Consider the following 21,838-nt stretch of genomic DNA (forward strand, 5'->3'; position numbering starts at 1 on the left):
CCTGGACCTCTGTCTACTTGGCCTTCTTTACCCATGGTCCGCAGGGCGGCCACTGAGTTCTCAGGAGACTTCTAGGGCTCCAAAGGATGCACTTTGAAGGCCACTAGGCTAGATGGCCATTTAAGGTCCTCTAGCTTTGATGTCCTGGGATTCTGCAACAGTAAAGCCACTGGAGCCCAGCCCCAGACCCGAACTCTCCTGAGGCACAAAGGGCAGGCAGCATGGGATGGGCCGCAGACCAGGCTACCTCGCTGGTAACACTGCCACACTGTCCTCTGGCCTAGGACCTGCTGCCAGTCACAGCAGAGTGAAAGGTGCTGGGTCCCCCAGAGCCACAGCTGCCACTGTGGCCTCATCCCCATCTCTCCTCCTGCAGAAGCTAAGGCCTGGGGGGCAGATGTCAGGGGTTAGGGTCTCTGACGCTGCCATCCCCATAGACTCCCCTGCCCATGCTGTGGTCTGTCCCTCATCTGAAACTGCCCAGCTTGGCAATTAGTCATGCAGATGAGCTCCAGAGTCCTGGCTGACTCAGATGAAGACATAAATCTTCTGAGAGTTTCATTGGTTCTAGACTCTTTTTCTGTCCCAAGGGTTTCCTTTACTAGGTCCTCCCAGAAGTCTTAACTCTTCCTCCACTTCCTCATTTCTACCACCTTCCACCCCCGCTCCAGAACCTTTTTCCTTGGCCCAGTTACAAAGGTAAGAGCTCTTTTCTGTCCAAGTATCCAGCCACGCAATCAGGGAACCTCAATATCCTTGAACCGGCAAACTGGTTCTGGCCCTGAGAGAATGAAACGCCAGGAGAGGCCCATGGCTGCGGTAAGCATGGCTCAGAACCCTCTGTCTTGCTGAATCAAAGGCGGCTGGACCCAAACACCCACGGAGATAGGGCTGGGTTTTCTGTCTCCACCAGGCAGGGACAGGCTGCAGCCTTCCTGCTGGTGTTTTAGCTTTCCACATCCTGTGGCGAGGACCTAACCCCTTGTTCTCATCTGCTGAGTAGAAAGGATGTCTGTCTCCGTGAGCCCCAAACACGGGCAGGCAGCCTCCCATCATGCTGGTTTGTGGTCAGCCCAACCCCACAACCCAACAAAGCAATTCTCTGGAACGTTTTGGTGGGAAAAGCCACTTTATTAAAGGTTCTCTATCACAGTCCCCCATTGCCGGACCTGTCAGATTGGCTTTGGGTTGAAGTTTCTGATTGTCTTTCCTTCCAGTTTCTCTCTTTGTCCATGGTTTCCTGAGATTCAGTGTCCTTGGTGGCATCTGGGGAAAGGTAGGTGACCTTCGGATCCTGGCCCGGTGCAGGGCGCGCTGGCAGCTGGCAGAGGGCCAGGGAGTGGCCAGCCCCACAGCCCACAAGGAGTCCTGGTGACGACCACAGAGCCTGCACGGGCTTCGGGGCCCAGATGTTGGCTTCAGTGCCATCTCCGCACATGCCGTGCTCATTCCAGCCCCAAGAGTAACAGGCCCCACCTGTGAGGGAGAGGGAAGACTGCTGTAGAAGAGGTTTGGATAGGAGGGCTGAAGCACTCACGCTGCGGGCACAGGCATCATCATAAACCCCAGTTCCCGCACCCAGGAAGACGCCAGAGCTCCAGGACACTTGGCGGTGGCTCACTGTCCCTGCCGCCACCCCTGCTGCCCGCCCACCCCAGCGTTTCCCATTCCCACCAACCACAGCTCTTCAGGCCCCGCACCCAGCTTTCCTCCTTGGCGCTCCCCTCGCGGTCACCCTCTACAGATAATCTATCACCAAGACCTGCTGACTATGCCTCCAAAAATATCTCCAGTCTTTCTCCACGTCTCTCCCTCTCCGCTGCCATCGCCAACTAACTAATTGGGCTGCTCACCATCCACTCTGATCTTTGAAGAGCATCAAGGTGATCTGTGACAACTACAAATCTAATCACGCATCACCTTGCTGCTTCAAACCCTTCAGTGACTTCACGGTCCCTAAGGAGGCATAACCTTGGCCCATGAGGCCCTGAGTGATCCAGCCCCTGACAATCTTGCCGGCCTCTCCTTGCACAACTCTCGCCCTCCCTCAGGGCGGCCAGAAGCCTGGCTTTCTTTCGGTTCCTTCACTGTGCCCTGTGGGGCCTTCCTTTCTCCCAAAGTCCTCACTTTACTGGGTTCCCGGACCGCCTCATCCTTTTGATTCCAGGTTAAGTGTCACTCAGAGGCCAGGTTCTCTGGCTACCCAATCCAACCCGATTCTCGGCACTGCCCTCGTGCTTTCCCTCACGAGGACCTTGCGCTCGGTAGTGACACGATCTATGTGGTGCTGTGTTTATTGTCTGTCCCCTCTTCACTAGGCTGTGCACTCTGTGGGGGCGGAAGGAGCGTGTATGTTTTGCTCATTGCTCTGTCTCTAGCACAGTGCCTGGTACACAGCTGGTGCTCAATAGGTGTTTGTTGAATAGATAAAAGAATGAACAAACTCAGAGTCAGACAGCCGGAAAGTGGCCAAGCCAGCACCCAAGGGACAGGGACAGTCCGTGATACTTCCACTGCATCGCAGCCGCTCTTCCTAGCTTTGGACCCTCTCCGAGGGTCTAAACTCACCCACATTTTTCTGTGGTTGTTTTAAACAACATTTTTTCTGGATATAAAAGCAATACATCTTCATGGCATAAGGAAAGAAAGAAAGAAAAAGAAAGACAATGGGAAACGTGGATGTGTAAAGAAAAGCAAACTTGCAGACTCTTGCCCACTACTATGAGTATTCTGGGGATCTCTTTCAAACTTTTAATTTGTGAAATTTATAAATATTTGGGTATATTTTTGTCCTGCTTTTATCCCTTAACATTACAACACAAACATTTCTCCGTAGAACTGCAAATTATTCAAAAAGTATATTAAAAATAATTTGCTTGAAATTTTGAAATAGCTCAATATGCAGAAAAGTACAGAAAATAACTTAACAGAAGGCACACATCCCCACTCAGATTTAGAACACTGGTTAACATTTTGCCACATTTGCTTCACCCCTTCCCTTAAAAAGATCATTAAGACACAGCCGAAGGCCCAGCTCCCACCCTGCCCCTCTATCCTGCCCTCCTTCCCAGAAGTAGCCACTCTCTTGAACTTGGCATACATTACTTTCATGCTTGCTTTATATTTTTCTACATATATGTGTCCTTAAATATGTGATATTTAGTGTGGTATTTTTAGTTTGTTTTAAAGATTTACATAAATAGCATCATTTTTGCCACTTGCTCTTCACACTCAGCCTTGGTTCTAAAGTTTATCTGAGCTGGTAGTTATGGATCTAGTTCAGTTATATTAACTGTGCATAATATCCTATTATGCATTAATCATATTTCACTTATTCATGTCCTTTCTGATGGACAGTTCTGTAATAATTATCATTGTTGCTATTTTATTATACCATTTAAAATATAATATGTAATAATATTATACAACGATACTAATATGGTTGCCATTATAGACAGTGCTGCAGTGAACATCTTTGAACATGTCTCCTTGTACAAACCGGTGTTTGGACAGGGCAATCCCTAGAAGTGTTTGTGACTCCGGGGAACTGCATGTTGAATTTTAACAAGTACAGCCAAATAGCTCTCCAATGGCTGTCGTCATTTATGTTCCCATCAGCAACAGATATGAATTTGTTTCCCTGTATCTTTGCCTTTAGACTCTTTATATTCTCGTAAGTACGTAATTAGTTTGCATTTCCCTGACTACTAGGGAGTAGCACTTTATGTTTATCAGCCATTTAAGTTGCCTCTTCCGTGAACTGCCTATGTTCATTCTTTGCCTGTCTTGTTCTTTGGTTGTTTGCCTTTTCCTGGTTGATCTGTAAGTTTTCTCTGTGTATTCTTTTGTTTATATAATTCTTTGTTGTTATGTTCATTGCAAATGTCTTCTCCCAGAAGTCTGTGGTGTGTGTCTCACTTTGTTTATAATGTCTTTTTTTTATACAGATTTATTTCTAATGGCTGCCTAATTGCCCATTATGGAGATTAAACAATTTACTTAACCTGTATCCTATTATCAGATATGTAGGTTGTCTCTAATTTTTCATTATTTTGTATAGCATTGCTGTGAACATCTTTATGCATGAGTCTTTGTCTATCTCCCTAATTATTTTCTCAAATTAGATTCTTAGAATGGGAATTCCTGGTCAAAGGCTATAGACATTTTTGAGGCTTCTGAGTACCATTTTGAGTACTGCCAGCATAATTTTCAGAAAGACCACTTGAACGTAACTTCAGCAATCTGTGGGAGTCTCTGTCTCACTCCAGACAGTATTTATTAGTATTATAATGTAGTATATAAATAATTCCTAAATTAAAGACAAAAATGGTGTCACATTGTTTTATTAATTTGTACTTTTTTGACTACCACTGAAATTAAAAAATAATTCTTATGTTTCTCAGATATTTATGTTTCCTGTTTTGTGTACTGTCTGCTTCGTATCTTTTTCCTGGTTAGTATAGAAGAGTTTAAATCTCAGACTCAAGAGCCAGATGAACTTGGTTCCAATTCCAGCTTCACCATTTAACTGTGTCATTGTGGGCACTCAGTAAGAGACACTTAGCCTCTCAGTTTCCTCATCTGTTAAACGAGGATAATGATACTGTAGTACCTTTCTCATAGAGTTGTTTACAAGGATTACATGAATAAGTAAAATATGTGCAAAATATGTAGAACGGTGCCTGGCATATTGTACTACATAAACATTAGTTGTTGCTGTTATTACCTATTAAGAGCTTTGTTGTTTTAAAGATTTTTATTTTAAGGATATTAATTCTTTCTCTGCCATATTTGGCATCAATATTTTTTCTCAGGTTAACTTAATTTTTTGTTTTAAATCTTTTGATACGTTTATGGTTCTATGTAGTAAAATTTATTGATCTTTTATGTTACAAGTGCTTCCACTGCTTGTAAGAATTGAAAACCTATCCCTATCTAAATCGGAAAATATTCTTTTTGATTTTTCAATGATTTGAATTTTTAAGTGTTTACATTTAACTCATTAAGCACTGAAAATCCGTTTTGCAGACCACTCTTTCAAGAGAGGGAGGCTGGCTGGGCCCCGGGATTACCCTTCCCTTTCCTTTGCCCTAGTAGGAAGGCATCGCTGGCCAAAAACTTGGGTCTGGGGAAACACAGATGTCTGCCCGTTTGGCCTGTGGACGAGGAAGCGCACACAGAGAGGATGAACCCCAGGCCACATCTCCTACAGTTAAAGCAGGAGCTTCAGCCAGGCTGATCTGAAGCGCGAGGTGGGGAGAGTGGAAGAGGCCGGGTACCTTCAGGCCTAATGGGCACCTGGTGTGGGCTTTGTGCCCAGCCCTGGTGAGTGGCACCAGCTGACCGTCAGCAGGGATGGGGGCGGGAGGAAGGCAGAACTGACCTACCAGCAGGATGCGGCACAATGGGCATCTGGCAGGTCCCTCTCCTCCTGCCAAAGGGAACGCACTCTGAGGAAGCCACACTCAGGGCCAGGGTAGCCGGAGACCTAGAGCCAAGACTTTCATGCCCACTGGGTCGAGAAGCCTGGCAAAGGCCCAGAAATATCTTCCCCAATACTTCCAAAGAAAGCTTACCCAGGGTGAGGTGCTTTCTATGCTTTATCTCGTATAATTCTACCAACCATGTGAGGCAGGCACGTTTTATAGATTACTCTCCTTTTGTAGATGATACAACTGAGGCTCTAGAACCCAGGCAGTGTGGCTCTGCATATTATACACCAGGGCTGGCCAAACTTATTCTCTAAAGGGCAGGTAGGAAAGATTTCAGGCTTAAGGGCCATATCAGGTCTCTGTCTCATATTATTCTTTTTCACATCCCTTTAGAAACCATTTTTAGCTTGCAGCGTCATACAAAAACAGGCCACAAGTCAGATTTGATCACAGTGTGCCGACCTCGGTATGATACATAATATATACTCTTTGCTATGGACTATGCCATGCTGTCCTGGGTCCCATGTGTGATAATGGGACTTAGGTCCCCACCTACTTCACAGGGTTGCCAGGGGGAGGACTAATGCCCCAGCACCGTGCCTGACACATGGTGACAGCTCAAACCCACGTGGGAGGCAGCCCACGGCGAGGAGAGAAGGCCACACCCGTGGCAAAGGCACGGAGCAGATGGGAAGGCCCAAGGTAGAATGACAAGAAGTTCGAGGTTTCCAAACACTTTCCACAAACCTCCGACAGAAAAAAAACCAGGCTGTTGAACTCAGAAAGCAAAGGATTGGTTATCCCCTTAATAGAAGGACTCACAGCAGGACATCTTTCAGTAATGAGCTCCTCCAGCACTTTAGAATAGTGTTCACACGCCCCCCAACCTCGCTCAGGACCACCTTCTCAGGGGCACAGTGAAGGCGGCCAGACGCCTGGACTCTGGACTCAGCAAGATACCACTGTGTGGACTATTCTCATGTAGACAACATGTGAGAGAGGAGGGAGAGAAGCCTACGGAAAGCCTCCCCCTAAGCTAACCGGAACATGGAACACCCAGTTTTCAAAACAGGTAAGTTAGCGGATGAGTCCTGGTTTTACAGGGCTCTCTGCAGTGTGCCTGGCACTTACCAGGTGCTCAAGGACACTGAAATCCCATGTGGTTGATGGAGATTGAATGGTCCAGGGGCACACGGCTGAACATTGGGTGGGGAGCCCCATATTTACAGAGGGATTCCCTCCCCCCTTGGAGTTCAGGCCCCCTGCTCACAGGGCTCAGCATAGGCCATGACAAGCAATGGTGCTCGCAACCCACCACACTTGCATCAGCCTAAGAAACCTGCAGGCAGTGGAACCTCAGGACTGGCAGGGTCGCTGGCACAAACTGGACATAATGCCCAAATCTGTTCAGGCCTTGTGGCACCTGCCTGAGCTTCTTGGCAACCTGGGTCCTCATAAGGCCTTATGGTGCTGGGACTGCGGCCCAATGCTGGGGAGGCGGCAGCATTTCTGCGGAAGGGCCTTGCCAAGGAGGCACAAACACCTGAGCGTGTGTGCACAGCCCCCCGATTGTCCCCTGCACCATGGAGTAAGGACATATTTCCCAACCTTTCTTGCAGCTGGGTGTGACCAGTGAGGTTCAAACTGAAATGTTCTGTAATATTATAGCTTATGGTAACTTTCCTTGAAAGACATCTAGATACGCCCTCTGCCTCCTTCTTCATCCCTCCTCCATCCGGCACTGGAATGTGGATGTGATGGCTGGAGCTGGAGACATGACCTCTGACCATGAGGACAAGGGCTGCAACCTAGGGACAGTGCTTCTCAGTTTCACACAAATGCCACCTTCATTTTCCCAGCAGCCCTCTGAGGTGTTACTACCTCCCTTTTACAGTTGAGGTAACTAGGCTCAGAGAGGTAAAATAACTTGCCTGTGGTCACATACCCATTCTAGTCAGGACTAGAATCCAGGACTCTTAATCTGAGGCTCCTTCAGTAGTTCCAAAGCATGTAAAAATGGTAACAGAATCACTGACTACTCGGTGTGGACCAGGCCCTGTGATAAGCGCTTTACAAGTACTAATTCACTGAATCTTCACGACAAGCCTCTGAGGTACAATCTAGTATTACCCTCATTTTGCAGCGAGGTGACGTGAACTGTGCAAGGTAACACGGCTGGCAAGAAGGAGAGCTGGATTCCAACCCAGACAGCCTGGCTCCAGCCCCTCTTCTGCTGTTTTACTGCTCTCCCTGGCAAAACACTGCTTCCCGGGTAATTAAGGAAAGGTACACAGCAACAGGCCACCTGTGTGGGGACAAGATGAGAGATGGAAGGCCAGAGCTGCAGCTGGTGAGAGAGACACCGTGCAGAGGAGCAGGCACCTCGCCGGGCCTGTGAGCTCGGGCTGCTGGGCGGCGTGAAGAGGACGAAGGGACGGCACGAGGGTCAGGCAGCTAAGGGTTCAGATGTCTCCTCCTGTCCAAGAGCTGGCACAGCCTAGACCGTCAGTCAGGGCTGCTCTTCTGCAACACCAGGCTGAGGGAGAGGAGGGGTGAGGTTTGAGCACCCTCTCAGAGAGGAAAGTTCTGGATTCAGGAAGCTGGTACATGTCAGGGTGGATGGAGCTGGCCTTGGAGCAGGGTGATTCTGGGAAACAGTCTGGGTGTCCAGCCACCCAAGCTCACAGGGATCACAGCCTCCTGGCAGCAATTGGTGCGATGGTCCCTGGTGTCCTGCTGTGAGCAAGGAATGGTGAGTGAGGACCCAGAATTCCGGCCTCCTGAAGTGCTTTGGGTCTACATGGCAACTTCAGAATAGAAAAAGGCGTTCAGGTCCTCACCTCTCTTGCCAGGATCACTGCAACAGCGACTTTATCCTTTATGCTGAGGACGCTGGCCCGAGGGGTGGGGAGGATCAGACAGAAACACAGCCTGGTCTAAGTCCTCCCCCAGATATCTCCTGTCTCCCCACCACCTATGGGACCAAGTCTAGCCCCCTTAGCTGGCTCTCCAGGGCCTCTGTGGTTGTCCCTCTTGGCCTCATCACCCCTTTGCCAGCTCACTGTTGCAGCCCCACAGGCGTGCTATCTGCTCCCTGGATTCACCCAGGCCATGCACATTGTCGTGCTCTTGCCCAAACTGAGTCCCTTTAGTTCATCACACGGGTGCCTCTTCTGGCTTAGGCCCCGTGCTGCACACAAACTCGGAGAAGGGGAAGATTCCGTTTGTGCCCTCAGGGCCCAGTCCCCTGGGGAAGACAGCACGGGAAAAGACGACTGTGGGAGCTGATGGCGCATTACACAAGGAGGCACGGACGACGGTGTTTGCTGTGGCACTGTTTGTAACTGCAGAGGACTGGGGGACCCCAAAATATCCATCAAAAGAGGAGTGTTTCAAAAAACCAGGGTTTGACCCTATGTATTAAAACTTTTTTTCTTTTACATAAAGTTATGTAAAGCCCCTGTGCATTTTTATATGTACAGATCCTAAAGAAGACATCCTAAACTGAGAACAGTCTTTGAGGAAGAGAGGGAGAAATGGGGGGAGGGTGACTCATTTTCTTTGTTGTGTACTGTTCAAATATTTCAAAAAGCAGTAACACAGGGTGATGATAAAAAAACTATTTCTAAGGGACAGAGGTAGTAGCATAGAGGCGAGGATGATATGCTCTATTGGGAACAGAAGGTGGGTGTCACTGAACATTCTGGAGATTAATTCTTGCTGGATTTTGAAAGATAAGAGTTCACCAATCTTGGCCGGGCGTGGTGGCTCACGCCTGTAATCCTAGCACTCTGGGAAGCCGAGGCTGGTGGATCGCTCAAGGTCAGGAGTTCGAGACCAGCCTGAGCAAGAGCGAGACCCTGTCTCTACTAACAATAGAAAGAAATTATACGGACAACTAAAATGTACATAGAAAAAATTAGCCGGGCATGGTGGCGCATGCCTGTAGTCCCAGCTACTCGGGAGGCTGAGGCAGTAGGATCGCGTAAGCCCAGGAGTTTGAGGTTGCTGTGAGCTAGGCTGACACCACGGCACTCACTCTAGCCAGGGCAACAAAGCAAGACTCTGTCTCAAAAAAAAAAAAAGAAAGAAAAAAAAAAGAGTTCACCAATCTTAAATAGAGAGTACCAATAAAAGCCAGGCATGGTGGCAGGTGCCTGTAGTCCCAGCTACTCGGGAGGCTGACGCAGGAGGATGGCTTGGCCCTGGAGCTTGAGGTTGCAGTGAGCTATGATGACGGCACTGCATTCTAGCTGGGGCGACAGAAAAAGACCCTGTCTCAAAAAGAAAAAAAAAAGTACCCATTGAAATCTGTCCACTCTGACCTGCCTTCATTGATCTCGATGTTTTATTCTGTCGCAGAAGTGAATTGTGTCTGGGTGTAGGGCTGGGTCCCGCTGAGCTATTGGAAGGCTGTTAGTTTCATCTCCTCTGAGCTCCAACGGGTACTCAGACCTCTCCAAGCATAAAGGTATTTCTATTGGTAACCCTCTCACCCGTTTGTGAGCTGGGGGTGGGACTCGGGTACTGGGAGCAGGGCTGGCTCATCAACCAGGCCTTGGGTGCACAGGACAGGCACTTGGGATAAAGCTACTGAGTAGAAATGAGTCTGAGCCTTTCCCCTGCCCACCGCCTTCCCCAGCCCCCTGTGCTGGCTGGAGGGCTGCAGGGGAGGGGCACACCCACACGTACTGCTGAGAGCCAGTGCCATCCACCCCACCCCTGTGCCTGGCTGCTTGTTTTTATTCCCAGTGGCCTGAGCAGCCTCCTGACCACAGGCATCAAGAACAGAGAGCTACAAGCCTCTGTGTCTGGTCACGCTGACCCACGACAGGGGCAGCTCCTGCAGAATAGTGGCCATGAGTATGGCTGTGAAGATAGTGGTCCCATTGGGCCTGGCTGAGGGAAGAGGCACTGTCAGTGTTGAGCCCTGCTATGGTTTGAAGGTATCCCCCAAAACACACATGTTGGAAATATAATCCCCAGTGCAGTAGTATTGAGAGGTGGGACCTTTAAGAAGTAATTAGGTCATGAAGGCTCTACCCTCATGGATGCATTCATGCCATTTTTGCAGGAGTAGGTTAGTTATTGAAGGAGTGGGTTAGTTATCACAGGAGTTTGGCCCTCTTTTCCTGTCTTGCCTGCTTGCTTGTTCTTTGGTCGTGTTGTGATACAGCAAGAAGGTCCTCACCAGACGTGGTCTCTTGACCTTGGACTTCCCAGCCTCCACATCCATGAGTCAAATAGGTTATTAAGTATGAAATGTCCGGTTTCCTTAAGTAGTAAATCTGACAGTTATCTTTAACATTTCACTTTGACACTTTTTGTTTTATGTTTATTGTGAAAGTATATTCTCAGTCTTTCAAATACATGTTTTGGCTTGTGATTATCTTTCAATTTTTTTTAGAGAAATTTTTGTGAAACCATGGAAAAGTCAAAAATTCATGTTATTTTCAAAATGAGTTCTGTTGTGGAACCAGTGCAACACAGACAGCTCGAAATATTAATATCAATGAAGTGTTTGGGAAAGATGTGGCTAATGAATGCACAGTACATCAATGGTTTGAGAAGTTCCCTTCTGGTGATTTTAATCTTGAAAATGAGCCCCGTGGGTGAACCGAGATCAAGGTGGATAATGATGAGCTGAAAGCTATGGTGAAAGCAAATCCATCTCAACCTATGCAATTAGCAGCAAGGTTTGATGTTACTATTCCAACAATATTGGACCATTTGAAACAAATGGAAAGATAAAGAAGCTGGATAGATGGGTTCTGCATGAATTAAACAAGCGTCAGAAAAGAAATTGTCTCTAAGCTTGCCTTTGCTTGTCATGACATAAAGGAGAACCATTTTTATACCATATTGTTATGTGTGATGAAAAACGGATTCTTTTTGTCAAACGCACATGTTCAGCACAGTGGTCGGATAAAGATGAAGTGCCAAAACAGAGCCCAAAACCAAATACTCATCAAAAAAAGCTAATGGCGTCTGATGGTCTAGCACTAGTATTACCCACTACAGCTTCATGAAACCTGATTGATTACAGGGGATGTCTACTGCAACCAACTGGACGAAATGATGAAGAGGCTTGTGATTAAGCAGCCGAGATTGGTCAATAGAGACAAGCCAATCCTCTTGCAAGACAATGCTCAACCACATGTCACACAAACAACGCTGCTCAAACTACAAAGGCTGGACTTGGAAACTCTGTCATCCACCATATTCACCAGACCTTGCTCCAACTGACTACCACTTCTTCCAGGCTTTGGAACACTTCTTGCAATGAAAAATATTGAATTCTCAACAAGTTGTGGAAAATGCCTTTGGTGATTTCATCACCACTCGCTCTCCGGGCTTCTTCACTGCTGGCACAAACAAGCTACTGTTAAGATGGCAAAGTTGTGTTGATAGTTCTGGTGCATACTTTGATTAATTGTGTTGCTTCTTGTCTGAGATATAATAAACTGCCTGGACATTTCATATTTAACGACCTAATACATCTCTTTTCTTTATAAATTACCCAGTCTCTGATATGCTCTTATAGCAGCAGAAAATGGACTGAGATAGGCCCTTTCAGTACTTTGTCTATCCATCACTCCCTGGGGCCAGTGATACCCTCAAGGCAGGAGCTGAGCAGCAGGAGGAAGCTCCTCCAGAATGAGGAAGTGGGGCTGTTCACCCGCCAACTTATTCAGGAGATGTTTTGGTCTGTGGCCCAAAGTGCCTCAGAGGAGGCTGTATGTGGCAGCAGGCTGGCCAAGGGACCCCTCCAGACCAAGATCCATGGCAGTCCCGAGAATAGGGTGACAGTAGAGGGGGGCGAGGGCTGGAGGCAAGGAGGCTGTGGCTGTCCACCAGGCAAGAAAAGGCGAGGGCCTGTGGAAGAAGGGATTTAAGAAAATAATGCTCAAAACACAGCTAGAATCTGGCCACTTCTCACCAGTCACATCGCCTCTCAGGGGCTTCCCAGCTGGTCTCTCTGCCACCTCTACTGCCTCCTGTGGTCTATTCACAGAGTAGCTTGAGTGATCCCCTTAAAACCTGTCAGACATGGTACTGCTCTCTCAGCACCCTCTAATGGCTTCTCCCCTTACTCAGAATAAACAACAGCTGGTCCCCAGCTCCTTTTCTGACGCCAAGTTCTACCATGTTCCGCTCTGCAGACATCGCCATGGTGACACAGACTTTCTTACTCTTCTTCAGACAGTACTGGCCTCAGAACCTTTGCACCTGATGTTCCTGCAGTCTAGAATGCTCTTGCCCCTGACAGCCACAGGCTCACTCCCTCCTGTTGCTCAGATATTTGTTAAAATATCACCTTATCTGAGAGACCTTCCTGACAACTCCGTATGAAATAGCAATCCACCCCTGCTCCTGCCTCTGTCTCACCTGCTTTATTTTTCTTCATGTATTTTCTTCCAGTTTATTTATTTTATTATCTATTTCTCCTAACCAAAACACTAGCTCTTTGAGAGTCAGGACTGTGTTTTGTTTGCTGTTCTATCCTAGCTCCTGAAACAGTGCTGGGCATACATCAGTGCTCAATAAATACTGCTGTATGAATGAACAAACCAATGAATGAATGGCTAGTGAGAGAATGGAGCTGCTTTGTTCTTTCTCGGAGGACCAAAAGAGAAGCCATGGGTGCGGGGAGAAGCAGCCAGGGGAATGACTGATTTCAGCTCGCCACCAGGAAGAATGCTGCAATGGCTGGAAGGCTGCTCTAGAACACACCTGGTGTCCTGCTGCAGGAACTGGGCCCAGCTGAGACAACCCAAAAGTTCTTCCTATCCTAGAGAACTGGTGCGGTGGTGTGGGTGGGTATGGATGTGTAAGAGAGAGAGAAGGAAGGTGGAGGCAGAGTGGAGGGGCGCACTCCTCAGGCTGGCTCCTTCAAACCAGACAGAGGAATGGCCCTGACTCAGGTGATAAGTAAAAATGTGTTAAATTGATGAGTTTCAAGCTGCAAGGCTGGAGACCATTCTGGAACCTCTTTTAAAAGCCTATTGCTCAGGCCGGGCCCGGTGGCTCATGCCTGTAATCCTAGCACTCTGGGAGGCCGAGGCTGGAGGATTGCTCGAGGTCAGGAGTTGGAGACTAGCCTGAGCAAGAGTGAGACCCCCGTTTCTACTAAAAATATAAAGAAATTAGCCAAACAACTAAAAATAGAAAAAATTAGCTGGGCATGGTGGCACATGCCTGTAGTCCCAGCTACTCGGGAGGCTGAGGCAGAAGGATTGCTTGAGCCCAGGTGTTTGAGGTTGCTGTGAGCTAGGCTGACGTCACGGCACTCTAGCCCAGGCAACAGAGCAGACTCAGTCTCCAAAAAAAAAAAGCCCATTGCTCAAAAGGTTGTTTAGTTTTCTTTATCAATCTCTTTTCCTTTACCTAGGAGGAAACAGGTCCACAGTGGGGTAATACTATGCCAGAGGTCCCCACCCCTGCCTTCCCACTGCTCTCCACCACCCCCTTTGAATCACCGCACACCCCTCATCTGACAGAGCAGCCCAGGGAGGCAGTATTTGGAACAACACCATGGAAGAGAAAATTGAGTATGAGTGAGATTCAGAAACAGCTAAGCTGGCAGAGGCAGAGGCCAGCCCTCCACACCCCACCCCCGTCCCCCCCGGAGTAGGAGGCTGCTGAGGCTGCTGTGGACACATTTCCTCAGTCACCTGCGGAGAGAGCGTGCCGTGGCACGTTGGCTCCAGTGGGTGACTATTCTTAGATCTAGGGAGCGAGGGATGACAGATTTAGAACTTACAAGGTGGAAACGTGTTGGCCTGTTTTATAAACAACTGAAATCCTCCACACAGACTGTCTTTCTGAAGTCTGTGTTCCCTGTTAGAACTGCTGGCTTTCTGGGCTTATCAGCTGCCCTGGGAGAGGGGACAGAAAAGGAAACTAACCCTCTTGAGGGCCTACTATAATCACATATGGTGCTATGGGCTCTGGTATGGCCCATCTCACTTAACACAGCAGCCTAGGAAGATGTGCTTTTGTCACGCTATCTATGGATGAAGAAACAGGCTGGGAGAAGTCAGCACACCCTGTGACGTGGTCCCGGGGCCAGGCTGTGGATCAGCAGGGCTGGCGGGGCCCAGTGCTTGCCAAAAGGAGTCTGGCTCTGGCAGATGGAGCAGTAAGGGCTTATACACGCAGCACCTTCGGATTTGAATTCCGTCAGGTGTTTACAGATAGCTCTCCTGTCCTCTCAGATTTCTTATCACTCCAGTTGATACATCCTCCCTCTGTATGAACTAGTGGCCTGTCCCCACTGCCAGCCAGGGCCCCCTCCTCTCAGCAGATTCCAGGTTATCATCATCCCTCTAGGAGCATGGTAGCCAGAGCTGGCTGAGGACTCCAGAGATGATGAGCCCACCAAGATGCACACAGTCCTAAAAGCTCCACCGCTATTAGTTTAGCCTGAGACCACATTGGCTGCCTTGGAGTCCAAGTTTGCTGACTCTTGCTAAACCCACAGCGCACATGTACTCCTCAACTGTTCCTCATGACCTGCTCCACTATGTCTCCCTGGCCTGGCTTGTGTGCAGGTACATCAGACCTGGCTGAAACTTCCAAATTGTTTCCATTAAATATCGTCTTATTAAATGAACCCAGTGACCTCTGAGGGGGACCAGCAGAGGGGTAGGGGCACGGATGCAGCTCTGGGTCCAGGAGCAGCTGGAATGCTGCCATTCCTGGAGCTTGGTCCTTCCCAGAGGAGCCACCCTGCATGGTTCTCTGCAAGCCTGTCTGAGAATCGCCAGTGTGCAGGAGAGGAAGCTAGGGAATTAGAGCAATAGTGGGCATGGGGGAAAGAAAGTCTCTTCTGGAACCCAGAGGCGAGTCTAAAAGAATCCACATGCAGGAAGAATATTAGGGGTACTAGAGTCCATATGAGAACAGATGGCACAAACCTCAGACAGAATTCTCCCTATGGTTTCCAATCACTGAATAAATACCTACTGAATACCTGCTCTGTATCTGGTGCTGTGCCCAATTCATTTCAATTCATTCCATATACATCGACCAGGCTCTCACAAAGCACAAGTGCTAGGTTAGGGAGCTGAGCGCCAGTCCACAGTGACAGTGCAGGGAGACGAGCATCTTGGCAAGGTAAGCCCAGAAGGACCATGCTGTGGCTGATTCAGAGGGATCAAACCCCCTGGGAAAAGAGTCTGTCTCTTATTTATTTATTTATTTATTTATGAGACAGGGTCTCACTCTGTCACCTGGGCTAGAGTGCAGTGGCATCATCGTAGCTCACAGCAACCTCAAACGCTTAGGCTCAAGAGATCCTCCTGCCTCAGCCTCCCGAGTAGCTGGGACTATAGGCATGTGCCACCACATCTGGCTAATCTTTTCTATTTTTTGTAGAGAAGGGATCTCACTCTTGCTCAGGCTGGTCTTGAACTCCTGGCCTCAAGTGATCCTCCCACCTTGGCCTCCCAGAGTGCTAGGATTACAGGCATGAGCCACCGGGCCCAGCCCTTTCTTTTTTTTCTTTCAAACAGTAAAATTTTATTGAACTTCATGCCAATAAAAAAATTGTTATAGTACAAAATAGGACAAATAGAACAATAGGATTAATACTTTTAATTTACATTAACGTATTCTACCTTTTAAACAGGTTAGTTTTTAGAGAAATTTTAGGTTCACAGTAAAATTAAGCAGAATGTATAGACAGTTCCCATGTACGCCCTGACTACACACACAGACTCCCCCACCATCAACATCTGCACTAGAGTCCCACATTTGTTACAGCTGATGAGCCTGCATTGACACATCACTAGCACTCAAAGTGCACAGTTTACATTAGGGATCACTCTTGGTATTGTATATTCTATGGGTTTTGACAAATGTATAATGACATTGAGTCACCATTATAGCATCATACTGAATAGTTTTGCTACCTGAAAAATCCTCTGTGTTTCATCTACTTATTTACCTTTTCATCTACTGGAGTTGAAGAATAAATGAATGGATGAATAGTTACAGAGTGCTCATAATAGTCAAGTATGGTTCTAGTTGCAGGGAATCCAGCAGTGAACAAGACACAAGGTCCCTGTCCTCAAGGGGCTTACATTCTAAGGGGGGGAACAGCAAGGAAGGAGATACAAAAATCAGCAGAATGCAACTAGTTATTAATAAGAATTAGAAAGAAAACAAAACAGACTGGTAGGATTCAGCAGGACAAGTGGTCATGAAGTCCTCTCCAATAAGGAGGCCTCTGAGCTGCGACCTGAAAGACAAGAAGCGGCCGTACAAACACCTGGGGGAAGAACTTGCCAGGCAGAAGAAATGAGGAATGCAAAGGTCAGAAGTAGGAAGGAAGGAGTTTTGCCAGTTCCAAGTACGGCAGGGAGGGCAACCATGGTGTGCCTGGGGCCAAGTGAGCCAGGGAGAGGCAGGCCTTAAGGGAGAAGGGGAAGCAGGGCTTCGGGATGCCCAGTGAGGAGCTGGTTTGAGCGTGCTCAGAAGCCACTGGAGGTTTTAAGCAGGGAATGGTAGGCGCTGATTTACATTTGAAAAGGCACCCTCAGAAGGCTGGATTTCCTGGGCGAAATGAAGGGAGCTGATTTAGGAAGCTACTGCATTGCAGAGGACCAGGCAGGATAAGAAGGTGGCTCTGAGTAGGCTGGTAGCAGTGGGGACAGAGAAATGGATTTACAGTCTGTTTGGAGGTAGGGTTTCTAAGACCTGCTAATGGATTATGTGTGTATACAGAGAGAGAGAGAGAGAGAGAGAGAGAAAAAGAGAGAGAGAGAGATGGGATCAGGACTGACTCCTTGAGCAATGGGTGGATAGTAGTGCATTTATGAAGTTGAGGAGGCCTGGGAGAGGAATAGGCTTGGGGGAGAAAATCAAGTTCTGTGTTAGACATTTTAAGATGGAGGTGCCTATTGAACATGAATGAATGAATATATTCCCCAAATAGAGACCTGTGAGCCTAAGAGATTATAAACCAGAGAAGTGGGAAACCGTGTGAATGACAACTGGCAGGAGCTACCAGGTGAGCAGTGGGCAGCTCGAGAGGCAACGCTGTGCTTATGGTTCAGCGGGGCCTAATTTGGTGCCTTTATCACTCTAAATTACAGCTTCTGTTTTTTCTTGAATGAAGTCCATGACTGGGATGTATACATACTACACGGGATAATAAATATAAATTCCCTTTGTGAATGTCCCTACTTCATAAACACGCATACTGTTTGAAAGGAAAATTACCATTTTGGATAATTACAGCCACCGGCCCAAATTCTCCTACTGGTCCCATTGGGAGTGGCTTTCTTCCATACCCTGGTGAATGTTCAGGACTGCGAGGCGTGGCGACACAGGCACAGTGCTCCTGTCCTGGGCTGCGGTGTCAGCAGAAGTGGTGTTCCCAGAGGATGCAGTGTTTGCATGAGAAATGCTGCAGACCTTGCTGCTAGATGCTCTTTGGGACATCTTCTAATTCCTAGAGAGTGTAAGGCTGCTCAGAAATGAGGGCCCGTGGGGTAGGCAGCCCTGAGAGGCCCTTCAGTTCTGGCTCTCAGAAGAAACATACAAATGAAGATAGGGAGGCCTGGCGAGGCCCGATGGGCTCCCTGCCCACATGACTGTACATGTCCCCAGCTGGGACTACTCAGCCTCCTATGGGCTCAGCCCCAAGGGACAGATTACCCTCCTAGACAGGCGGGCTGGAGGCACTAAGGGTGAGGCCCGGCACATACGTCCACAGAGTGCACATCCTTCAATGGCATCCTAGCTCAGAAGGAAATCCACAGTCTGGCCCCTCGCCTGTAAGCGCTACACCATCTGGTCCCAGCTACCTCTCTAATGCCCACTGCTGTCACGCTCATCCTCAGTCACTCCCTTCCAACCACACTGGTCTCCTTGCTCTTCCTCCAACTGGCCGGTCATGCTTCTGGCTGTAGCCTTTGCACTGGCTATTCCCTCTGCCTGGAACACTCCTCCCTGATAACCATATGGCTCTCCTCCCTCTCCCCCTTCATGCAGGTCTTAATTCAAGCACCTTCTCCGAGGGCCTTCCCCGATCACCCAGTTCCACCCTTCAGTCCCCTTACACTGCTTATTTTCCTTCGCAGCACATAATGCCTATCACACACACTTGCTTGTCTGTCTACCCACCAGAAAGAGAAGCTCCATGAAAGCAAAAGTTTCTTTTTATTCAATTGCTGTATCTCTAGCACTCAGAAAAGTTACAGGTACATGAAAGATGCTCAATAAATATTTGTTTTAGCAATGAATAGTTGTCAGTTGCCTCAGGAGGGCTCATTTCTTTGAGGGGCAGCCAAACCGAAGAGCTGGGCAGGCTGTCCACAGGGCTCACCAATCCAGAGGAACTGCTGTGTGTGTGTGCATGTATGCATGTACATGTGCAGGGGGCAGCTGGGGTGGCCCGCAGTAAAGACATTTTGTAGGGCACCTGCTGCCTCAGTTATCAGGGAAGGGAGACACTGGAGCTAAGGACTAGACAGAGCACCTCTGGCTCTAGGCCTGGTCTAGCCTACTCCATCCCAGCTCTTTGAATGAGCATCCATCCACTTGCCTGTAGACTGACCCTCTTCTTCCTGAGACAAGGAAGAGCTAGCTGGGCAGTATATATCTCAAGTCCTCAGCCAGTGGGTCAGGGCATTTGGAAAGAATGGTTGCTGCTCAGTAGCTTTGGGCCAGACAGGCTTGGATTTGGTCTTGCCCCTGTTACCTACTGTGTATGACTAATACTCAGTTTCTTCATCTATTAATATCAATAATCATTCTCCTCTTGCCTTTATTTTTTCAAATGAATAATTAAAGTGCCCAGCACAGAGTCCATCACATGATACGTGCTCGTTTGGCACTTGTTCTCTTCCCCATCTACCCATCTGCCACTGGGACTGCCCTGTGTCTTTTGCCCAGGACCCAGTTCTTAGTCCTCCTTGGTCTGGTCTTTCCTGCCAGCCATTAGTAAATTGGGGAGAATCCCCCAGTACAGGAGTACACAACAAAATTGTGCCACCCCTTTTTTCTTCCTCCCATCCCTCAAGACCCATTGCATGGAACAAGTAGATAACATTTCACACAAGTTCTAGCTGAGGGTTCAGATTAGCGTTTGTCTGAGGTGTCCTGATAGGCACAAGCCGCTAAGCATTGCTATGGAAACTGTGCTGTTATTCTCTGCTGTGTCATTTGTTTTCTGGCTCAGTTGCAGTTGTGGTACAGGGGGAAGGGCAGTGGATGAGGCACTCGAGGTTTAGACTCCCAGTGGGGCCTATGCTCTCCCTGGGTCTTTCCTTCCCCCACTCTAAGAAGCAGGCCACTATTTTCAAACGGTGGCCTGATGACCATCTGCACTTGTAAACAATCAGAGTCCTGATGCCCACCTCAGACCAACTGTCAGAATCTCCCTCAGAGCTTCTGACACACACCAGAGTTTGGGAACCACTGCAGTAGGAGTTTGACTAGCTAAATTGTTTTCAATCTCCTAGTGTGTAAAAGAGGCAACACTGAAGCTACCCTGCTTGGAGCAGGGGTGAGGGGCTCAAAGCCCCATCCACGGAGACTCCCATTACCCCCAACTGGCCCCACGGAAGCTCATGGCTTCCCAGAGCAGAGTTTGGAAACCACTGGACCAGATGATTTCTATAGGCATCCCTAGAAGGAGCCGGCATTCACCCATTCATTCATTCATTCACAGGTATTTATTAGGTGCCTTCTGCTTTCTTTATGCCAAGTATTTGTTTGAAATTAGTAGCTCTATTGCTTTGTTTAGTTTTTTTAGAGACAGGGTCTCACTCTGTCACCTGGCTAGAGAAGGTGGTGCGATCATAGCTCACTGCAGCCTGGAACTCCCGGGCTCAAGCATCCTCCCGCCTCAGCCTGCCAAGCAGCTGGAACTGTAAGTGCGTGCCACCAATGCCCCACTAATTTTTCTTCTTTTAGAGATGGGCGTCTTGCTACATTGCCCAGGCTGGTCTCAAACTCCTGGCCTCAAGCAATCCTGCTTCAAGCCTCCTGAGTCCTTGGGATTACAGGTGTGAGCCACTACACCTGGCTTATAGCTCTACTGCTACTTAATCTCTCTTGGGCTCAAACTTCTCATTGCAAAATGGAAAAATAATACTTATTTTCCCCACTTTATAGGATTCTCCTAATGATCAAATAATCAAAGGAGTACACCTATGAAAAAGTAGTTTTTACCTGGAAGAGACTCTGTAAATGCCAATAACTATTATTACTACCAGTAGTAGTATACCTAACTGTCTGAAGTCTGTAAAACTATATTTACTTAGAGGCCTCTGTGGAGTGTTACTCTCTTACTTTCTGTAGCTAAACTTCCAGAAAGTATTGCAGGGTTTGGAGAAATATTGGTCTAAAAGCCTCCATCTAAGAGACATCAACCTTCTTATGGGGTTATTTCTGAGGGCCAAGAATATCCCTTAATTTCCTGCCTTCTAAATAGAACATTTCTCTATTATCCAAATTTGCTTCAGTGATCATATATTACTTTTTTCAAAAAAATTTTTTGTAGAGACAAGGTCTCACTATATTGCTTAGGGTAGTCTCAAATTCCTGGGCTCAAGTGATCCTCCCACCTCAGCCTCCCAAAGTGCTGGGATTACAGGCGTGTGCCACCATGCACAGCCATATATTACTTTTATAATAAAAAAAGGTTTTAGAAAACCAACACTGTTGAAAATACTGCCTGATACAAAAAGTTCTTTGAGAAACTCTTCCTTCTTTATTTGACGCCTTAAAGTGAATTCAAGCGAGGCGCTCAGAGCAGGGGCGAGTGCCAGGCCTCGCCCTCATGGCAGCAGCATGGCGCTACAGCAGCGCGGCGCTGGGTGTCAAATCCACGTGCTGAGGCTCGCCTCTGCCAGTGCCTCAGCACACTGTGAGTGAGTCACTGCCCCTCGCAGGGCCTCAGTCTCCGCACCTATATACTGAAAGCATCAGCTTTAGTGGTCTCCAAGGGCCCTTCCAGCTCTGATGGTTTTTGTTCCAGGATGATGGAATGTACTTTTCAACATACCCAGGCTGTAATTCCACAGCAGATCCAGACCTGCAGGGGCTGCAGCTTTGCTGAGCTCGAGGGCTCATGGAGACAGTGCTCCTTTTCCCCGGTCACTTGGAGTTTCAGACTTTCCAAAGCCCCAGAGGCCCCACTATAAACCTGAAGCAGGAAGATCAGGAGGAAGCACATCCAGAAGAGAAGTGGCTCACTTAAGAGCTGTGAACTTGTAAGTGACAGGGTCATGACCAAAATCAAGGTATTTTGACTCCAGGCCCAGTGTTCTTTACCTAACTGGGATCACATCCTCAAAAGATCTATGGACCCTAGAAGCCTTCATCGAGGGGACAGACCACCAGCACTGCAGTCAGAAGATGGCAGCAATCCCCTCTGCCAGCTCTCCTGC

General features: G+C 48.1%; 1 protein-coding gene across 2 annotated transcripts in view; it reads right to left on the reverse strand.

The window, feature by feature from the left end:
- Positions 1-1,110: 1,110 nt before the first annotated feature.
- The window catches only part of SERGEF (secretion regulating guanine nucleotide exchange factor), a 228,660-nt gene continuing 207,932 nt past the window's right edge, over positions 1,111-21,838 (reverse strand). For both annotated transcript variants that reach the window (XM_069469668.1, XM_069469667.1), the window contains one exon: positions 1,111-1,476. In XM_069469668.1, the coding sequence (XP_069325769.1) occupies positions 1,446-1,476 (31 nt within the window). In that variant the 3' untranslated portion in view covers positions 1,111-1,445. The remainder of the gene's footprint in view (positions 1,477-21,838) is intronic.

Source organism: Eulemur rufifrons, chromosome 6, assembly GCF_041146395.1.
Source record: "Eulemur rufifrons isolate Redbay chromosome 6, OSU_ERuf_1, whole genome shotgun sequence".
Classification (NCBI taxonomy): domain Eukaryota; kingdom Metazoa; phylum Chordata; class Mammalia; order Primates; family Lemuridae; genus Eulemur; species Eulemur rufifrons.